The sequence below is a fragment of the Sceloporus occidentalis genome, unplaced genomic scaffold (assembly GCF_023333645.1).
Source record: "Sceloporus occidentalis isolate IW3139 unplaced genomic scaffold, rSceOcc1.0.p SCAF_39, whole genome shotgun sequence".
Classification (NCBI taxonomy): Eukaryota; Metazoa; Chordata; class Lepidosauria; order Squamata; family Phrynosomatidae; genus Sceloporus; species Sceloporus occidentalis.
Window position 1 is genome coordinate 2,780,403 of NW_028317019.1, and position 18,744 is coordinate 2,799,146.

Genomic DNA, 18,744 nt, shown 5'->3' on the forward strand with positions numbered 1-18,744 from the left:
AAGGCTCTAATAATGGGTTCTGGGAGGAAGGTGCCTGAAACAGGTCCCAGATCCAACCCCCCCTCCTCCCCGACTTCAGCAGTCCCTTTATGCTTCTCTTCCCTTGGCACTTTCATTCCTTTATTCCTTCCTTCTCCTCTTTTAACATACATTGCTTCAAGGGGGTCCAAGGCCCTTTCAGCGTGATCCCAGAACCATGAGATTCCCCCAAATGAATGAGGGCTCTCCCCACTTCCCGCCCTCAGAGCAGCTTCAGGGGCTGAGAGTCTGCATGCGCAGATGCCCCAAAGACCCCTTCTCAGCATGCGCAGGGATCGTAAGGCCTTTGCTGCTGCTGCTGCTTATTCCTCTGGCGGCCTTTGGAAGAAGGGAAGGACTATGGCCTTTTTTCCTTCCTTCCAGAATGGAGCCCAAGCTGCAGAGGTGGACTCAGGAGGGAAAGGCTGGGAAGGCTCTGCTTTGTACATATAGCTCTGTCTCTCTGAGAGAGAGTGTGTGTGTGTGTGTGTGTGTGTGTGTGTGTGTTTGCCTCTGTTTTTATGACTGGGAAAGGAGCTGAGGGCTGAGGAGAGAAGAAAGGGTACATTTTGTGCAAATGCAGAATTTCTGTACACCAATGAGTCCAGTGTGTTGAAACAACACAAACTTTATTGCAAACACATAATCAGAAATTCAGCGCTTAAATCAGAGCTGCCCTCCCCAAACCAAACATTAAAACCCCAAAACCTAAAACATCACCCTCTTCCAAACCTAGCCCCCCCCTCCAATTCCCACAGTCTATGCCCCACAGATAACAAGGCCCCCTTTGCCCTTCCCAGAAAATAGCCCTTTCTGTTAATGCCTGTCCCAAACTTTCTTCAGCCAACATCCCACAAATTCCAAATGCTATCATTCCAATAACTGTTCTAACCAGCTGGAGCCAATCTCACCCCTCTGTTTAACTAACCTATTCCACCACCCATAATCCCCACTCAAATTTATAAACTAAAGCAATAATCTATACTAATGGAAATTAAAACCTCAACTCCACAAAATATAACTGAAAAACATAAAGAGACATATGGACACACAAACCTAACACACGAAATCACAAGGGCCTTTTCTTATCACCACAGGATTTAAAATATATTCTTTAGTATTGCTTATTGACAAATATAATGTTAGTTCATTTCTGGGATTTGTGTGGCTTCGTTCCTGTTTGGACTCTCTGATGTCTCACTAGGCTTGATTTCGATGAAAAACATCTCCCACAATGCTGGCATTTGTATGGATTCTCTCCTGTGTGGACTCTCTGATGTGCCAATAGATATGTCTTGGAAGAAAAACATTTCCCACAATGCTGGCATTTGTTTGGGTTCTCTCCTGTGTGGACTCTCTGATGTGCCAATAGATATGTCTTGGAAGAAAAACATTTCCCACAATGCTGGCATTTGTTTGGGTTCTCTCCTGTGTGGACTCTCTGATGTGCCAATAGATATGTCTTGGAAGAAAAACATTTCCCACAATGCTGGCATTTGTTTGGGTTCTCTCCTGTGTGGACTCTCTGATGTGCCAATAGATATGACTTTGAAGAAAAACATTTCCCACAATGCTGGCATTTGTAAGGCTTCTCTCCTGTGTGGACTCTCTGATGTGCCAATAGGTTTGACTTTGAAGAAAAACCTTTCCCACAACGCTGGCATTTGTATGGATTCTCTCCTGTGTGGACTCTCTGATGTGCCAATAGATATGACTTTGAAGAAAAACATTTCCCACAATTCTGGCATTTGTATGGCTTCTCTCCTGTGTGGACTCTCTGATGTTTCACTAGGTCTGACTTTGAATAAAAACATTTCCCACAATGCTGGCATTTGTATGGGTTCTCTCCTGTGTGGACTCTCTGATGTATCATTAGGATTGACTTCCGAGAAAAACATTTCCCACAACGCTGGCATTTGTATGGCTTCTCTCCTGTGTGGACTCTCTGATGTGCCAATAGGTATGACTTTGAAGAAAAACATTTCCCACAATGCTGGCATTTGTATGGCTTCTCTCCTGTGTGGACTCTCTGATGTGCCAATAGGTATGACTTTGAAGAAAAACATTTCCCACAACACTGGCATTTGTAAGGCTTTTCTCCTGTGTGGACTCTCTGATGTGCCAATAGGTTTGACTTTGAAGAAAAACCTTTCCCACAACGCTGGCATTTGTAAGGCTTTTCTCCTGTGTGGACACTCTGATGTGTCACTAGGTGTGACTTCGAATAAAAACACTTCCCACAGTGCTGGCATTTGTATGGCTTCTCTCCTGTGTGGACTCTCTGATGTGTCACTAGGTGCGACTTCGAAGAAAAACATTTCTCACAACGCTGGCATTTGTATGGCTTCTCTCCTATGTGGACTCTCCGATGCATGACTAGGACTGACATGTAAGCAAAATATTTCCCACAGTGCTGGCATTTATGTGGCTTCTTTCTTGTGTGGACTTTCTCATGACTGACAAATTCTTCTGTAAAGGAGGACAATGACAGGCAAAACTGAATATCAGTGTTAAGAGAGGAAAGGGTTACCCCAAGATTTAGCCCCACGTTCACCCCTCTCTATTTGAGATTAAATTAATAGAATTGGTGTGAATGACCTGAGCATGACCCTGTTCTAGATGCCCCCAAATCCATATAATGACTGTATTCTTACTCATAGGTGCTACCAAAGAAGTGATTGAAGGGGAACTGCCATGAAGAAATCAGGGAAGGAGATAGTCAGGCAGTTAAAAAATATTCCATTAAATGTATATAAAACTATTTCAATTGAAAAGTGGCATCATTTCCTGTGAGACTGCCATAGAGTGCTGAGTCAGAATCCAAGGCATGATGGAAGCTAACTGCAGAGGATGCTTCACGCTGTTTGGCACCAGGATGTGACTCACAGCCAATACAGTATATAGCTCACATGCGGATTGGTGTGGGTTGGAGTTGGGTGTGTAAGAGATTGTGAAATGGATAGAAGTCAGAGAGGAGAGTTGGTAAATATTTGTTTTATGTTGCAACTCAAGATAAAGAACCTCTAAGGACTTGGAGGAAATCAACTGTGTCTGTGAGTTATTTTTAAGTGTGGAAAGTGGTTTGTGCATTGCCAATGCCTATATCTGGAGATTTGCTTCTGTACTCTGCTATGTTATTGTTGAGCTCTGGGAGTGTCGCCTTCAGACTGTGCTATACACTGGCTTGTGAATCGGATCAGAATTCAGATCCAAGAAGGACCTAAGAGCCAGTGTGGCAATCCTGTTTGGCTGAAGTATTTCACCAAGCACCCATTGCACTTATTTCAGTTTCAGACAATTTTTTCCCCACCCAGGAAACATCCTAAAACAATTTAAACCTTTTTGAATGCTCGGTTTCTGCCCCCAAGCAACAACTTCAGTATAAATATCAGCCCCAACTGGCTGTTCTTTAGTTTCAGTCCAGTTGCAGACAGACAGTCCATTGGTGTACATCTCACTACACTCGCCAGCCCCACTTGCCACAGGACTTACTAACTTCTCTCCCCTTTCTGGACCTTCAGCAATTGGAATCAAGATCCATCTAGGTAATGTATTACCATTTGCAAAGCCTCACAGTATTCGCCACTCCCACCTTTGTTACTCAGTTCTTGTGTGTATGCGTGAACACCTATATGTGTATATGTCTGTGTATGCGTGTATTTTGCTTTCTCCCTAAATAAAACACAAAAACCTATCTGAAATGCCTCTGGAGTTCTGTGTGCTTCTGGGCCTGGTATAGTTGGGGTGAATCCCGAGGTCACTGTTGCCTCAGTCTCTCCTTTGAGCTAAGTATGAAATTCCCCTAAATGCATAGCTCATAACGGCTAAATGGAACACTTAATATGTATGAAACAAGGGCCTGGTTTGAAGTTCATTTCTTAAGTTCAGTGCTCTACATGGGGCTATCTTTGTACCAAGTTCGGAAGCTTCAGTTAGTTCAAAACGCAGCACCAAATTGCTCACTGGAACATCTAGGTCAGACCATATAACACCAGTTCTAAAATCTCTACATTGGCTGCCAATTAGCTTCTGGGCGCAATACAAAGTGTTGGTTATTACCTTTAAAGCCCTACATGGTTTGGGCCTGAGCTACTTGAGGGAATGCCTCTCCCTACACAATCCGCCCCACACTCTCAGAACATCTGGGAAGAATCTATTAGATTACCCAAAGGTCAGGCTAAGAACAACTTCTCACAGAGCATACACAGCCATGGCCCCCAAGTTATGGAACAAGTTGCCGCAGGAGATCCATCTTAACACCACCTTGGATGCTTTCAAGAAAGCACTTAAAACGTATCCCTTCCGGCAGGCTTACCCACCCGACCTCTTGTAAAGAACTTAAGGAAAAATCCCACTTCTGATCGCAATTGTGCATTTTATACGATGTTTTTATTTGTCTCGAACTGAGTTTTAAGCAACTTGTTTTTTTACTGTGTGTAAATTGGATGCTATTGTTGTTTTGTGGCTATTTTACAGGTAACTACAAATAAAACCTATTATTATTATCTGTCCGGTTGGTGGCTGCCTCCTAATCCCCAAGGCCCCTCTCCTGGCCCTTCCCAGAGGTCCCTTCCTCTCCGCACAGAGCTAGGCGATCCTGGCTTTGCTCCTGCCTTCCCCTCCTGGCTCCCAGAGGCCAGATCCCCTTCCCTTTCTCCATTCGCTCTCCAACCTTCCCTCTTGCCCATCTGCACTGCTTTACCATTTCACCTTCAGCATCTCTTTCCTGCCTTTCTGTTTTTCACATTGCCTCCATCGCTCTATCACAGACACATATCCAGAGTGTGATGCATAAAGGGACACTTTGAGGCTCATTTCTTGAGAAAGGCAGAGCCATCAATATACAACTAATGCATTAGGAAAGGCAGAACAAGGGGTCTGGTACCTGGTTTTTGATATTAGTGCGGGTCAAGTGCCAGGGTCCACCTTAAAACAGCTTTAAGACATCTCCAAGACTGGGATGGATTACTGTTGGGGTTTGGGGGGGAGGGCATATTGGGCCCCAGGTGTTCTCAGAGCGGAGGTGGGGGCTGTTTTGCCACTGTTGGACTACCTTTGAACCAGTGCAGAGCCAAGTGATGCCTTTTCCCACAAAGCCTCTGCAGAGCCTCAAAAGGCTGGAAGAGGGGCCACAAAAGCCAGGAAACTTGCTCAGGGAAGGGCTGAGGACCATTTAGAGGCAAAAAGCATTAATCTCCATGGCTCCTTCCCACAAAATTCCAGAATTGGCAGTTTAGGATTGGATATTTAGAATCCTTGCAAAGTGGAGAACAATAGTGCCTCACTAAAACTAGAAATTACAAGATTCCACAGGAAGTTGTTATGAGATTTAAATCACATGTGAAAGGGAACTAGGAATCGTAGTAGAGCAAAAGATGAACATGTGTCAACAGTGTGATGCAGCGGCTAAAAAGGCCAATGTGATCCTAGGCTGTATCAATAGGAGTGCAGTGTCAAGTTAAAGGGAAGTAATAGTGCCACTCTATTCTGTTTTGGTCAGGGCTCACTTGCAATAATCCTGTGTCCAGTTCTGGGCACCACAATTCAAACAGATATTGAGAAGCTGGAGCATGTCCAGAGGAGGAAAACCAAAATGGTGAACGGTTTGTAAACCATGCTCTCTGAGGAATGACTTAGGAAGCTGGGTATGTTTAGGTTGGAGAAGAGAAGGTTAAGAATGGATATGACAGCCCTGTTCAAATATTTGAAGAGATGTCATATTCAGGATGAAGCAAGCTTGCTTTCTGCTACTCCAGAGAAAAGGACATGAAACAACGGATGCAAGCCACAAGGACAAGAGATTCCACTTAAGCTTTAGGAGGAACTTCCTGAGAGTAAGAGCTCTTCAACAGTGCAATATACTCCCTCAGAGTTTGGTGGAGTCTCTTTCTTTGGAGGTCTTTAAACAGAGGCTGGATAGCCATCTCTCGGGGGTGCTTTGAAAGTCTATTCCTGCATGGCAGAAGATTGAACCGAATGGTCCTTGTGGTCTATTTCAACTCTTTGATTATATAATTCTAAAGTGAAATCAAAGTGCTCTGACAGTGAATTATGAAAGGGCCCTCAGTCTTAACAGGAAGGGCAATGGATTCAGGTTCCTTACCTACAGAAGCCACACTGTCATAATTCTCCATCATAACGGAACTGTACATAAGTTTCTGCTTCTTTGTTAACAGTTTCCATTCCTCCTCAGTAAAATATACTGCCACATCCGCAAAGGTCACCTGCAACAGAAAACAGCCCTCATCCAGAGAGTGACTAAACAAAAGGGGAGGAAAGCACATAATGCATTGCAAATATTATTTCAACACTTTAGAATTCATTCCAGGAAATAAACTTTAAATTCTGCAAGAAAGCAAAAAGTTACAGACTTTGAGATCCAGTTTGTCTTGAATCCTTTCAATATAATATTTAACATGATAAACAATATAAATTCGGCCATTTCTGGAATATTATTGATTGATTAAGATACTGACTATCCCAACATGTACAGTACATTTAGTCACCAATGAATCATTTAGCCATATCTCACCTAATTTTAGAGGCAAATTTCATTTTTAAAAACCAGTTCTGGGGAGTCCTCTGGGCTTCAGGGCCACTGGGCCCACCCTCAATTTAAGTCCAGAGATATTCTTCCATATCCCCCAGCATTTCACAGATTGGGAAAGCAAGACACATGTGACTAAGCAACACCAGAAGGGAATCAAGAAGGCCAAATTTGTTAATGCTAAAGATCACACAAGCGAGGAAGGGTCCAGATGTTTGCTTTTGCCTCTGATTGCTGGCAAGGGCAAGACCCTGTCCCCCTATCTCCCCCCCCCTCCCCTCTTTTGAGTGGATAGGATGCACGCTCTTGTGAACATGGAATACATTTTGCAGCCACTGAACTGACCTGAGGCGAAGGGGGAAAGTGGGAGGAGGAGAGTGAAATAGGACATTTTCTAAGCCCCTGAAAAAATGAGGTGATAGAAGATAAACCAGGACTCTTTCTGCCAAACTGGGACAGTATATTCTCCGCTTGCTTTCATGAGCTGGACCAGACACAGATGAAACTAAGAGTCAGGATTGCAACTTACCAAAGAGCTGTTGTACCTTGGAAACCTCTTTCTCTTGGAGCCCAACTCCCTCCGCTTGGCCTCTGTGTCGGCCATCAGGTGGGGAGGGGGTCCTGGTGGTCTTGCACTTGGTCACTTCCAGAAAGAAAGGCCCAAAGCCGTGTACAAGGAGGCCGAGATGAAGGTCCTGAGAAAAGGGACCAGGGTTAGGATTGGCTTGGCAAGAAACCCTGCAGCATTCAAAGACACAGAGAACAGGATCCTGCTGGTGACATACGCAGGTGACATATGCCTCCTTTGGGCCGATGCAGAGGTGGGCATCCCCGTCCTCCCTCCCTCTGCACCAAACAAAGCCCCCTGGACCTAGCATAGATTCACTGCAGCTCCCCTACACAACAGATACTCCATGCCTTCTTAGAGTGGAGGGGGATTAGGGGATGGGGAATTGGAGAGGGCCCTTGTTATGTCCCTGTAGCTAGATGTGAAATGAGTGCATCATAAATAAACAAATAAACAAATAAATCATCTGCTGAAACCTCCAGAGGTCTCCAGTGATTTTCTCCAGCATCAGCCCCTTTCCCAAGAAGGCTGCATCCGCACTATAGAAACAAGGCACTCTCAAACCACTTTAAATACTCAGTGCTATGGAATCCTGGGATTTTATCTTTGGGACACTTAGCCTTCTCTGCCAAAGAGCTCTCATGCCACAAAGAACTACAAATCCCAGGATTCCACAGGATGGAGCCAGGAGAGTTAATGCGGTTTCGAATTGGGTTATTTCTGCAGTGCAGATACAGCGTGAGCTGGTTTTATAATGGTAGAAGCATCCAATCCTTTTTTTTACCCTCCTAATAATGGATTTCCTTTAAAAAAATAAGTAGTTTGTTTTAGTTTCTAATCCTTATCTTTGTTGTTGTTGTTGTTTGTTTGTATGTTTGTTTCATTCTTGGTAATATGGGTTATTCTGGTCTGTCTCCTTACTTCTTGCCTCAAAATCTATTAATAAGGAAACTGGGGAGACTTTTAAAACCTCCCAAAGGAGCCATTTTTGGCCTCTTTTGGGGGACTAGCCTCCTCTTAGAAGCCAAAGATTGATGTTTGTGAAGAATAAGAATAAGGCTTGTATTAAAACTATCCTCCCATTTCTGATCCCTTTTAAAACCCATGTTCCCCAGAAGGAGCAGAGCTGTGTAATAAGAAAAACCTCTCAGAAAAGAGACACAAAAGACACACAAAGAGACACACTTCCTTCCTTTTGGCCCAAGGAGCCTGGCCTCCTTCTGACTCTGGAGCCTCAGGAGAGAAAGAGAAGACTCTGTTCAACTGAGACTCAGAGAAGGTTCTGGAACAAAATGGCCACTGGAACACAAAATGGCCAGGGATTGTGGGAGGGACAGGGATTCTAGACAATCAGGGCCAGGGATGGAGGTAGGGGCGGGGATTCCAGCCAATCAGGTCCAGGGATGGAGGGAGGGACTGGGATTCCAGCCAATCAGGGCCAGGGATGGAGGGAGGGGCGGGGATTCCAGCCAATCAGGGCCAGAGATGGTGGGAGGGACTGGGATTCCAGCCAATCAGGGCCAGGGATGGAGGGAGGGGCGGGGATTCCAGCCAACCAGGGCCAGGGATTGTGGGAGGGACTGGGATTCCAGCCAATCAGGGCCAGGGATGGAGGGAGGGGCGGGGATTCCAGCCATTCAGGGCCAGGGATGGTGGGAGGGACAAGGATTCCAACCAATCAGGGCCAGGGATGGTGGGAGTGACAGGGATTCCAGCCAATCAGGGCCAGGGATGGTGGGAGGGACAGGGATTCCAGCCAATGGCAGCCCCTCAGAGTCTCCTCATGTTTAAAATTCATATCAAACCTCCCCCCCCCCATATTTTCCCCTTAAAGACAGAGACATTTTCCATTTGATTGCTCTGTCTTTCTAATTCAACCCACTTTATATCATGGTTCTATTCTGCCTCTATCATTCTTAGCCATTGAACCGCCTCAAAATATCATTCGAGGGATGGAGCTCCCCATCCTCCATTACTTTGATCCTCATATAATAATGCCTTAGATAATCTGTCTTTATTATTCCCTGATATCCATTTTCATATTGACTTTTCCCTTTTCTTTAAAACTTTACTAGGGATTATTTCTGGGATCCTTTGAAATAAATATAAAATCTTTGGTAATACCACCGTTTTAAACACTCTGATTTTTGTTAACATTTCCCCATTTTTACTTGTCCATTTAGAAATCTGATTATTAATTTCCCCCTTAATTGACTATAATTACCTTGTAGAATATTATCTAACTTAATTGGTAAATTTACACCTAAATATCTCATATTTTTAATCCCCAATTTCAATCCTGACACAATTTGGGTTTCTTTTTCTTCTGGCCAATTTGTATTCCTAAGCATTATCTCTGATTTATCCATATTAAAGTTTAGCCGAGAAATGTTTTTAAATGTCTGAAATATTTCCAGTAACTTGATTACAGCTTCATTCGGTTTCTGTGTCATTATCAGAGGATCATCATCTGCAAATGAATCCAACTTCATCTCTTCTTTATCTATTTCATGTCCCTTTATCTCTTCTGATCCCGAATCATATTTGCAAACGCTTCCATTGCTAATATAAGTAATAAAGGGGAAAGAGGGCAACCTTGACTTACTCCACTTTTCATTTTAGATTTTCTTGATTTATCTCTATTTATCATGATTTGTGCTTCTGTATCATTATATATTTCTTTGATGGTTTCACTAAACCTTTCCCCAATTCCAAAATCCCTACAGATTTTATATAGATATTCATGATTTATTCAATCAAATGCTTTGTAAATGTCTAGTTTTATCAAAGCTAATTTATTTTTGTATTGTTTGGCATGATGTAGTATATTAAATATATTCCTTATCGGTTCATAAACATATCTGCCTTCCACAAATCCATATTGTTCTTCTTTAATTAAAGTAGGTAAATATTCTTTTTAATCTATTGGCTAGGATTTTCATTAATATTTTATAATCTTGATTGCTTAATGTGATCGGACGATAAGATTCGGAATTGGCTGGATCTTTATTGGGTTTAAGTATTGATATAATTTCAGATAGTTTCCGTGTTTCTGGGATTATTTTATTATCCAATATTTCATTGTAATTTTTAGTCATATGCTCACTCAGTTCATTTTTAAAGGTTTTATAAAATATAGATGCAAATCCATCTGGGCCAGGAGATTTAATTCCTTTTAAATCTTGTATTACTCTTTCTACCTCTTTTTTAGTTATTGGGGAATTAATATGATTACTCTGTATTTCCGTTCTGTCGAGTCGTTCGCTTTTGATCCTTTGGTGGGCCACAACTTGTGCAGCCCTGCTTTAATAGAGGGCATGTTTATCAAATGTGCAGATGACACCAAACTAGGAGGAGTAGCTAATACCCCAGAGGACAGGATCAGCATTCACAAGTTTGGAGTATGTCCAGAGGAGAGCCACCAAAATGGAGAGACTTAGTGAGCTGGGGATGTTTAGCCTGGAGAAAAGAAGGTTAAGAGGTGATGTGACAGCCCTGTTTAAATCTTTGAAGGGATGTCATACTGAGAAGGCAGCTAGCTTGTTTTCTGCTGCTCCAGAGAAGAGAACCCAGAACAATGGATGCAAGCTCCAGGAAAAGAGATTCCAGCTCAACATTAGGAGGGACCTCCTGACAGAAAGGGCTGTTTGACAGTGGAACACACTCCTTCAATAGAGAATGATGGAGTCTCCTTCTTTGGAGGCCTTTAAACAGAGTCTGGATGGCCATCTGTCAGATATGCTTTGATTGAGATTTCCTTCATGGCAGAAGGAGGTTGGACTGGATGGCTTTGAGATCACAATGTGACAATCTCAATGCTTCAGGTAAGGATCACAGTGGACCAGTCTCAATCCTTCAGGCAAGGTGCATCAGTCTGAACTCATAATAGTCCCATCACAATCTTTCAGGAAAGGTGCCTCAGGCTGAGATCACAATGGTACAACCTCAATGCTTCAGACGAGGATCATAACCCTTTGGTCGCTATGGGCCAGGCTCAATCCTTCAGGTAAGGAACACCTGCCTGAAGTCAATAAGCCCATCTTAATCCTTCAGGGAAGGAACATCAGCCCAAAGTCACAATGAGTTAGTCTCAGTCTTTCAGAAAAGGAGCATCAGTCTGAGATCGCAATGAGCCAGTCTCATGTGTTCAGGTAAGGAAGGAGCAGCCTGAAGTCACAATCTCTCAGGCAACAAGAATCAGCCTGAGGTCACAATGAGCCATCCCCAGTCTTTCGGGAAAGAAGCATCAGCCTGAAGTCACAATGGGATAGTTATAACATAGAGAGTTATTAGTAGTTTTATATTGTATTATGTTGTTATGGGTTTGTGCTTATTATATTTTCATATGGTATCATATTACATTGGGATTGATGGGGTTTCATTATATATATATATATATATATATATATATATATATATATATAGTTAATCATGAATCCTGGATGGGAGAACACTGCGCGGGAACAGGCTATCCAATTAATTAGCTTTATTGGTTAATGGGGTGGGGTTAATTGATATGGTTATAAAAGTGATATGTTTATACTTTCATTCCTGACAAAAAAGTCACTTCTATTGCATTTATCTTCAATACAAGCTGTTCCTTTTTCAAAGTACTGCCTTTTGTGTTGGAAGAGGGACTGCAATTAGGAGCCTGACAAATATCTATCTCCCCTTCCATTCACCCTGCTATCCCAACATAGTCAAATGGAATCCAGGAGGTACTTGTAAGAGGGACCTTAATCTGGGAATGGAGTTATATCAGCCAGTTCTGGATGGGGTCACACTGGAAAGGCTCTGTCTGCAGTTTGGGAGTGCTCCTGGGTTCATCACTTCATCTGACAGCTCAGGTGGATGCAAAGGTCAGGAGCACTTGTTATCAGCTTTGGATGATATGCCAACTGCGCCGCTTCCTGGAGCAGGGAGACTTTGAAACAGTAGTACATGCACTGGTCACCTCTCGGCTAGACCTCTGTAACGCACTCTACATGGGACTACCCTTGTGCCAAGTTCAGAGACTTCAATTGGTACAGAATATGGCAGCCAAGTTGGTTATGGGCACTTCTAGAACTGCCCACATTACAACGGTTCTTAAATCCCTCACTGGCTGCCCATTAGTTTCCTGACAAGATACAAGGTATTGGTTTTAACCCGTAAAGCTCTCCATGGCTTGAGTCCTGACTACTTGCGGGAGAGCTTCCTCCCATACAATCCACCGCAGACTCAGGTCCTCTGGGAAGAACCTGCTGCAACTCAAGAAGACCAGACTTTCAGCAGTGATCCTTCTCATCAGCCGCTCCCAGGCTCTGGAACGACCTCCGGATGAGGTCCATCATATTTCCACCTTGGAAGCCTTTAGGAAGGCTATGAAGACGGATCTCTTCTGGCAGGCCTTTCCAGACTAGATTAGATCTATTGACTTGCCTCCCCCTCCCCCTGACCCTTACCCTTGCAATCTTTACTATTATGGAAATTGTTATTCATGTGTTGTTCCTGCCTTCCCCTCTCACCTTCAGAAAATGACCCATTTCCTGCCCGAAAAAACTTTTTTACTGTATTGTGTTTTGGATGTTTTACATTTTCTTGCTGTTTATTAGCTTTTTAGGGGTTGATTAATACTTCTTATAATCGGGGGGAGGGTTGGGAGTTTTGGAATTTTAATTGTATTTCTGAAATTGTATGTTATTTTATTACTGTAATCCGCTTTGATTCCTTTGAGAAAAGGCGGAATATAAATAAATAATAATAACAACATCCCTTCAAGGGGCTCTAATGCCCTTTCACTATGCTCCCAGAACCGGGGGGGGGGGTGTTTCTCGGGCTGTGGGTCTCTCTCTTGGTCCTCCTCTGCAGGGTTGTTGTGAAGGAAAAGGTAAGTATGTGGGGGGGGGTGCCCAATCCAGATCCTGTGAGCCTCTAAACCTAGTTCCCAGGTTGCCAGGGGATTGCCAGAGCTTTGAGATCTTCTCTCTCCCTTCTCTTGGCCTTGGCCTAGATTTTAGCTCTTCTCCCCCACCCCAGACCCCCGTCCCCCAGGACTCCAGAGAAAACTTCTCTCCCCCCCCCCCCAAAAAAATGTTGCTTCCAATGCTGTTGAACCCTATCCTGTGTGATGCTTTCTATTTGGCACAAAACCCTTCTCCAAATGAGGCATCAGAAAGGTCTCTCCTCTGCCCCAATTTCCAGGAGGGAGGGAGCTCTCTCCAAGGGTCCCCCCTGCCCCCTTTTAACATAATAACCCCCCAAACACCTGGGGCCTAAGGAATCTCCCGAGGAGGGGGCAGGGAAGGAAAGAGGGAGAGGAGGCCTGGCAGGACCCCTGCCTTTCTTTGGAGGGAGAAGAGGGGCTTCCTTCCTTCTAATAACCCCCAAGTGTCCCCCAGAAGATGCTCCAGCCATTCCTCTGAATCAACAAGGGTTCTCCCCACTTTCCTCCCTCCCTCAGAACAGATTGTGAGGGCAGCAATGGCTTCAGGGGCTGAGACTGCGCATGAACAGATGCCCCCAAAGGCCCCTCCTCAGCATGCGCAGGGATTGCCAGGGCAAAGCTGCTGTTACTTATTCCGCTGGCGGCCTTTGCGGGAAAGGAAGGTATGCGCCGGGGGGTCAGCGGCCTCCCCTTCCTTCCCTCCTTTCTTCCTTTGAAGAGACCGCAATGGAGCCCAAGGTGCAGAGCTGGACTCAGGAGGGAAAGTCAGGAAAGGAAGGCTCTGATTTGGAAATATAGCTCTCTCTGTGTATCCTGTATGTTTGTGTGTGTATTTGCCTCTGCTGGGCAATGGAGCTGAGGACTGAGTAGAGAAGAAAGGTTCAGTTTGGGCAAATTCAGAACTTCAGTGCATCAAAGAGTCCAGTGTGTTGAAATACCAAAGAACTTTATTGAGAAAACATAGAAATTCAGTTTTTAATCCAGAACTGCCCACTCCAATCCAAACAATATATTAAAACCCCAAAACCTAAAATATCACACTCTTCCAAATGTAGCCCCCACCTCCAATTCTCACAGTCTATGCCCCTCAGGTAACAAGGCCCCCTTTGCCATTCCCACAAACTAGCCCTTTCTTTTAATACCGGACTCCAAATTTCTTCAACCAACATCCCACAAATTCCAAAAGCTATCATTCCCATAACTCACATATAACAACTCCCAGCCCCCCAACTACCTAACCAATACCACGACCCTCAATTTACAACCCAAAGTAATTATCTACATATACTGTTACCAATAAAAACCCAAACTTAACAAAATACAACCTTAAAACATAGACATATAGATAGACAAAGCTTACAAACAAAATCACAAAGGCCTTTCCTTAGCACCACTTGAATGAAAATATATTTTTTATATTCCTTATTGACAAAAAGAATATTAGTTCACTGTTGGGATTTGTGTGGCTTCTCTCCTGTGTGGACTCTCTGATGCTTCACTAGATTTGACCTCTGAGAAAAACATTTCCCACAATGCTGGCATTTGTATGGCTTCTCTCCTGTGTGGCCTCTCTGATGTGTCACTAGGTATGACTTCCAAGAAAAACATTTTCCACAATGCTGGCATTTGTATGGCTTCTCTCCTGTGTGGACTCTCTGATGTTTCATTAGGTCTGGCTTCTGAGAACAACATTTCCCACAATGCTGGCATTTGTATGGCTTCTCTCCATTGTGGACTCTTTGATGCATGAAAAGGACTGACTTGTAGGCAAAACAATTCCCACAATGCTGGCATTTGTATGGCTTCTCTCCTGTGTGGACTCTCTGATGTTTAACTAGGTCTGACTTCGAATAAAAACATTTTCCACAATGCTGGCATTTGTATGGCTTCTCTCCTGTGTGGACTTTCTGATGCTTCACTAGGATTGACTTCCAAGAAAAACATTTCCCACAATGCTGGCATTTGTATGGCTTCTCTCCTGTGTGGACTTTCTGATGCTTCACTAGGATTGACTTCCAAGAAAAACATTTCCCACAATGCTGGCATTTGTACGGCTTCTCTCCTGTGTGGCCTCTCTGATGTGTCACTAGGATTGACTTCCGAGAATAGCCTTTCCCACAATGCTGGCATTTGTATGGCTTCGCTCCTGTGTGGACTCTCTGATGTGTCACTAGGTCTGACTTTGAAGAAAAACCTTTCCCACAATGCTGGCATTTGTGTGGCTTCTCTCCTGTGTGGCCTCTCTGATGTGTCACTAGGCTTGAGTTCCAAGGAAAACATTTCCCACAATGCTGACATTTGTATGGCTTCTCTCCTGTGTGGACTCTCTGATGTGCCACTAGGTGTGACCTCCGAGAAAACCTTTTCCCACAATGCTGGCATTTGTATGGCTTCTCTCCTGTGTGGACTCTCTGATGTGTCACTAGGCTTGAGTTCCAAGGAAAACATTTCCCACAATGCTGGCATTTGTATGGCTTTTCTCCTGTGTGGACTCTCTGATGTGTCACTAGGTGTGACCTCCGAGAAAACCTTTTCCCACAATGCTGGCATTTGTATGGCTTCTCTCCTGTGTGGACTCTCTCATGATTCAAATGTTTTTCTGTAAAGAACGACAATGACAGATAAGACTGAAAATCAGAGTTAAGAGAGGAGGGTGTTACCCCACAATTTAGCCCTCATTAACCCCTCCTTATTAAAGATGAAATTAAGAAAGTTGCTGTAAGTAACCCAAGCATGACCCTGCTGCTTATGCCCCTAAATCCATGTACTGATCGTATTCTTACTCATAGGAGCTAGCAAAGAATGGGGACTGCCTTGAGGGAATCAGTGGAAGCAGATAGTCAAAGGACTGTTGCAAAAATATTCTATTAACCATGTGCAAAAATACTTTGATTGACAGGTGTCATCATATCCTGTGAGACTGCCATTGAGTCCCGAGTCAGAGCCAAGACATGATGCAAGCTAACTGCAGAGGTTCCTTCATGCTGTTTGGCACCAGGAGATGACTCACAATCAATACAGTATGCAGCTCACATGTGGATTGGTGTGGATTGCACTGGAGTTGTATGTACAAGAGATGGTGAAATTGATGGAAGTCGGAGAGGAGAGCTTGCAAATATTTGTATTATTTTGCAACTAAAGAGAAATTCTCCAAGGATTTCAATGAAATCAACTGTGTTTTTGACTTATTTTTCAGTGTGGAAAGTGGTCAGTGCATTGCTAATATCTATATCTGGACATTGGCTTCTGTACTCTGCTATGTTATTGTTGCGCTGTATCTGGGAGCGTCACCCTCAGATTGTGCTGTATATTGGCTTTTCAACGCGATTGGATTTCATAGCCAAGATGGATCTGAGAGCCAGTGTGCTAATCCTTTTTTTCTAAGATATTTGTACCAAGCAACCATTGCATTCAATTTGGTTTCAGACCATTCTTCCCCCCAGGAAACATTCTAAATCGATTTAAACCTTTTTGAACACTCGGTTTCTGCCCTCAAGCAACAATTACAGTATAAATATCTGCCCTGGATGACTGTTCTTTGACGTCAGTCCAATTACAGACAGACAGTCTGTTGGTTTACATGGTTAAGAATCTCAGTGTTCTTGCCAACCCCACTTGTCACAGGAGCTCCTGACTTCTCTTCCCATTTTGAACCCTCAGCAATTGGAATCCAGATCCGCCTAAGTAAAGTATTACCATTATGAAAGTCTTACATCTCTTGACCACTCCCAATTGTTGTCTAGTTCTTCTGCATGTGTGTGAATGCTTACATGTGTGTGTGTGTGTGTGTGTGTTTTGCTTTTCCCCTAAATAAAATATAAAAACCTATTTCAAATGCATTTGGAGTTCTGTGTGCTTCTGGGCCTGGTATAGTTGGGCTGAATCCCGAGGTCACTCTTGCCCCAACCAAACTATATCTCTCTTTTCAGCTAAGTACTAAATTCCCCTAAAAGCATTGCACTTGTGGGTGTCCTACCCAAACACAAGCATTTGGGATAACAAAGGGCCTCTGGAAACAACCATGGACCTAAGCAAACTCAGTTTGGACAAAAACATTAGAGAAGAAGGAATTTTTGTGTCGCCTTTCCTCTCTTCATAGACATTGCTGATAATTGCTAAATAGAACCCCTTAATATCCCTGAGAACAAGGGCCTGAGCTGTGTTCTCACCAGTTCACTCAATCCAGTTCTTAAAATCTGTCAGGTTGGTGGCTGTCTCCCAATCCCCAAGGCCCCTCTCCTGGCCCTTCCCAGAGGACCCTTCCTCTCCGCACAGAGCTAAGTGATCCTGGCTTTGCTCCTGCCTTCCCCTCCTGGCTCCCAGAGGCCTGATCCGTTTCCCTTTCTCCCTCCTCTCTCCAACCTTCCCTCTTGCCCATCTGCACTGCTTCAGCATTTCACCTTCAGCATCTCTCCCCTCCCTTTCTATTTTTCACATTCCCTCCATCTCTCTATCACAGACAGAAACACAGAGTGTGTGTGAGGCATAAAAGGGACACTTTGAGGCCCATTTGTTGAGAAAGGCAGGATATACAACATACAAATAATGTATTAGGAAAGGCAGAACAAGGGGGCTGGGACCTGGATTCAAATTTTGGTGAGGGTCAAATGCCAGAGAGGAGCCTTAAAACAGCTTTAAGACATCTCCAAGACTGGGACGGATTACTCTTGGGGATGGGGGGGGGGGGTGACATTGCCTCCCAGGGGATCTCAGAGGCAATCCCACATTGTGTCACCTTAAAATATGGAATACTTGTATTATTATGCAGTCTGTTTACAGTGGATCGAAGAATGGATATGATTAAGATATAATAAGTTATTAAAAATGGAAAACACAAAAAGGTTTGGATAAGAGCTCTTCAACAGTGGAATATACTCCCTCAGAGTTTGGTGGAGTCTCTTTCTTTGGAGGTCTTTAAACAGAGGCTGGATAGCCATCTCTTGGGGATGCTTTGAATGTCTGTTCCTGCATGGCAGAAGATTGAACCGGATGGTCCTTGTGGTCTATTTCAACTCTTTGATTCTATAATTCTAAAGGGGAATCATATTGCTCTGACAGTAGATTATGAATGGGCCCTCAGTCTTCACAGGAAGGACAATGGATTCAGGTTCCTTACCCACAAAGGCCAGATTCTCATAATTTTCTATCATAACGGAACTGTACATATGTTTCTGCTTCTTTGTCAATAGTTTCCATTCCTCCTCGGTGAAATATATCGCCACATCCGCAAAGGTCACCTGCAACACAAAATAGCCCTCATCCAGAGAGTGACTAAACAAAAGCGGAGGAAAACACATGGTGCATTGCAAATATTATTTCAATACTTCAGAATTCAGTCCAGGAAATAAACTTTAAATTCTGCAAGCAAGCAAAAAGCTACAGCATTAGAGATCCAGTTTGTCTTGAATCCTTTCAGTATAATATACAATATAATAAAGAATATAATTTAGGCCATTTCTGAGATATTATTGATTGATTAGGATACTGACTAACCCAACATGTATAGTACATTTAGTCACCGATGAATTATAGTGCATTTAGCCATATCTCACCTAATTTCAGAGGCAAATTTCATTTTTAAAAAACAGTTCTGGGGAGTACTCATGGCTTGAGGGCCACTGGGCCCACCTTCAATTTAGGTCCAGAGATATTCTTCTATAGCCCCCAGCATTTCACAGACGGGGA

The 18,744-nt window shown here is 43.6% G+C and overlaps 1 protein-coding gene across 1 annotated transcript; it reads right to left on the bottom strand.

The window, feature by feature from the left end:
- Positions 1-812: 812 nt before the first annotated feature.
- LOC149290412 (uncharacterized) lies at positions 813-18,209 on the bottom strand. Its single transcript, XM_089489325.1, has 3 exons — positions 18,176-18,209; positions 14,527-15,733; positions 813-2,453 (listed from the first exon to the last, which is right to left on the bottom strand). Exons 1-3 carry the CDS (start codon positions 18,207-18,209, stop codon positions 1,166-1,168), a joined length of 2,529 nt encoding a protein of 842 aa, XP_089345451.1. The 3' UTR covers positions 813-1,165.
- Positions 18,210-18,744: the final 535 nt, after the last annotated feature.

Excerpts from the sequence above, each read along its gene's own strand:
- LOC149290412 (XM_089489325.1), bottom strand. The coding sequence starts at position 18,209 with ATGATAGAAAATTATGAGAATCTGGCCTTTGTGG. Across the intron at positions 15,734-18,175 it reads TGAGAATCTGGCCTTTGTGG|GGCTAAATTGTGGGGTAACA; the intron begins GTAAGGAACCTG and ends GGGGTTAATGAG. Across the intron at positions 2,454-14,526 it reads AGAGTCCACACAGGAGAGAA|AAAGAAGCCACATAAATGCC; the intron begins GCCACACAAATC and ends AGTCCACACAAG.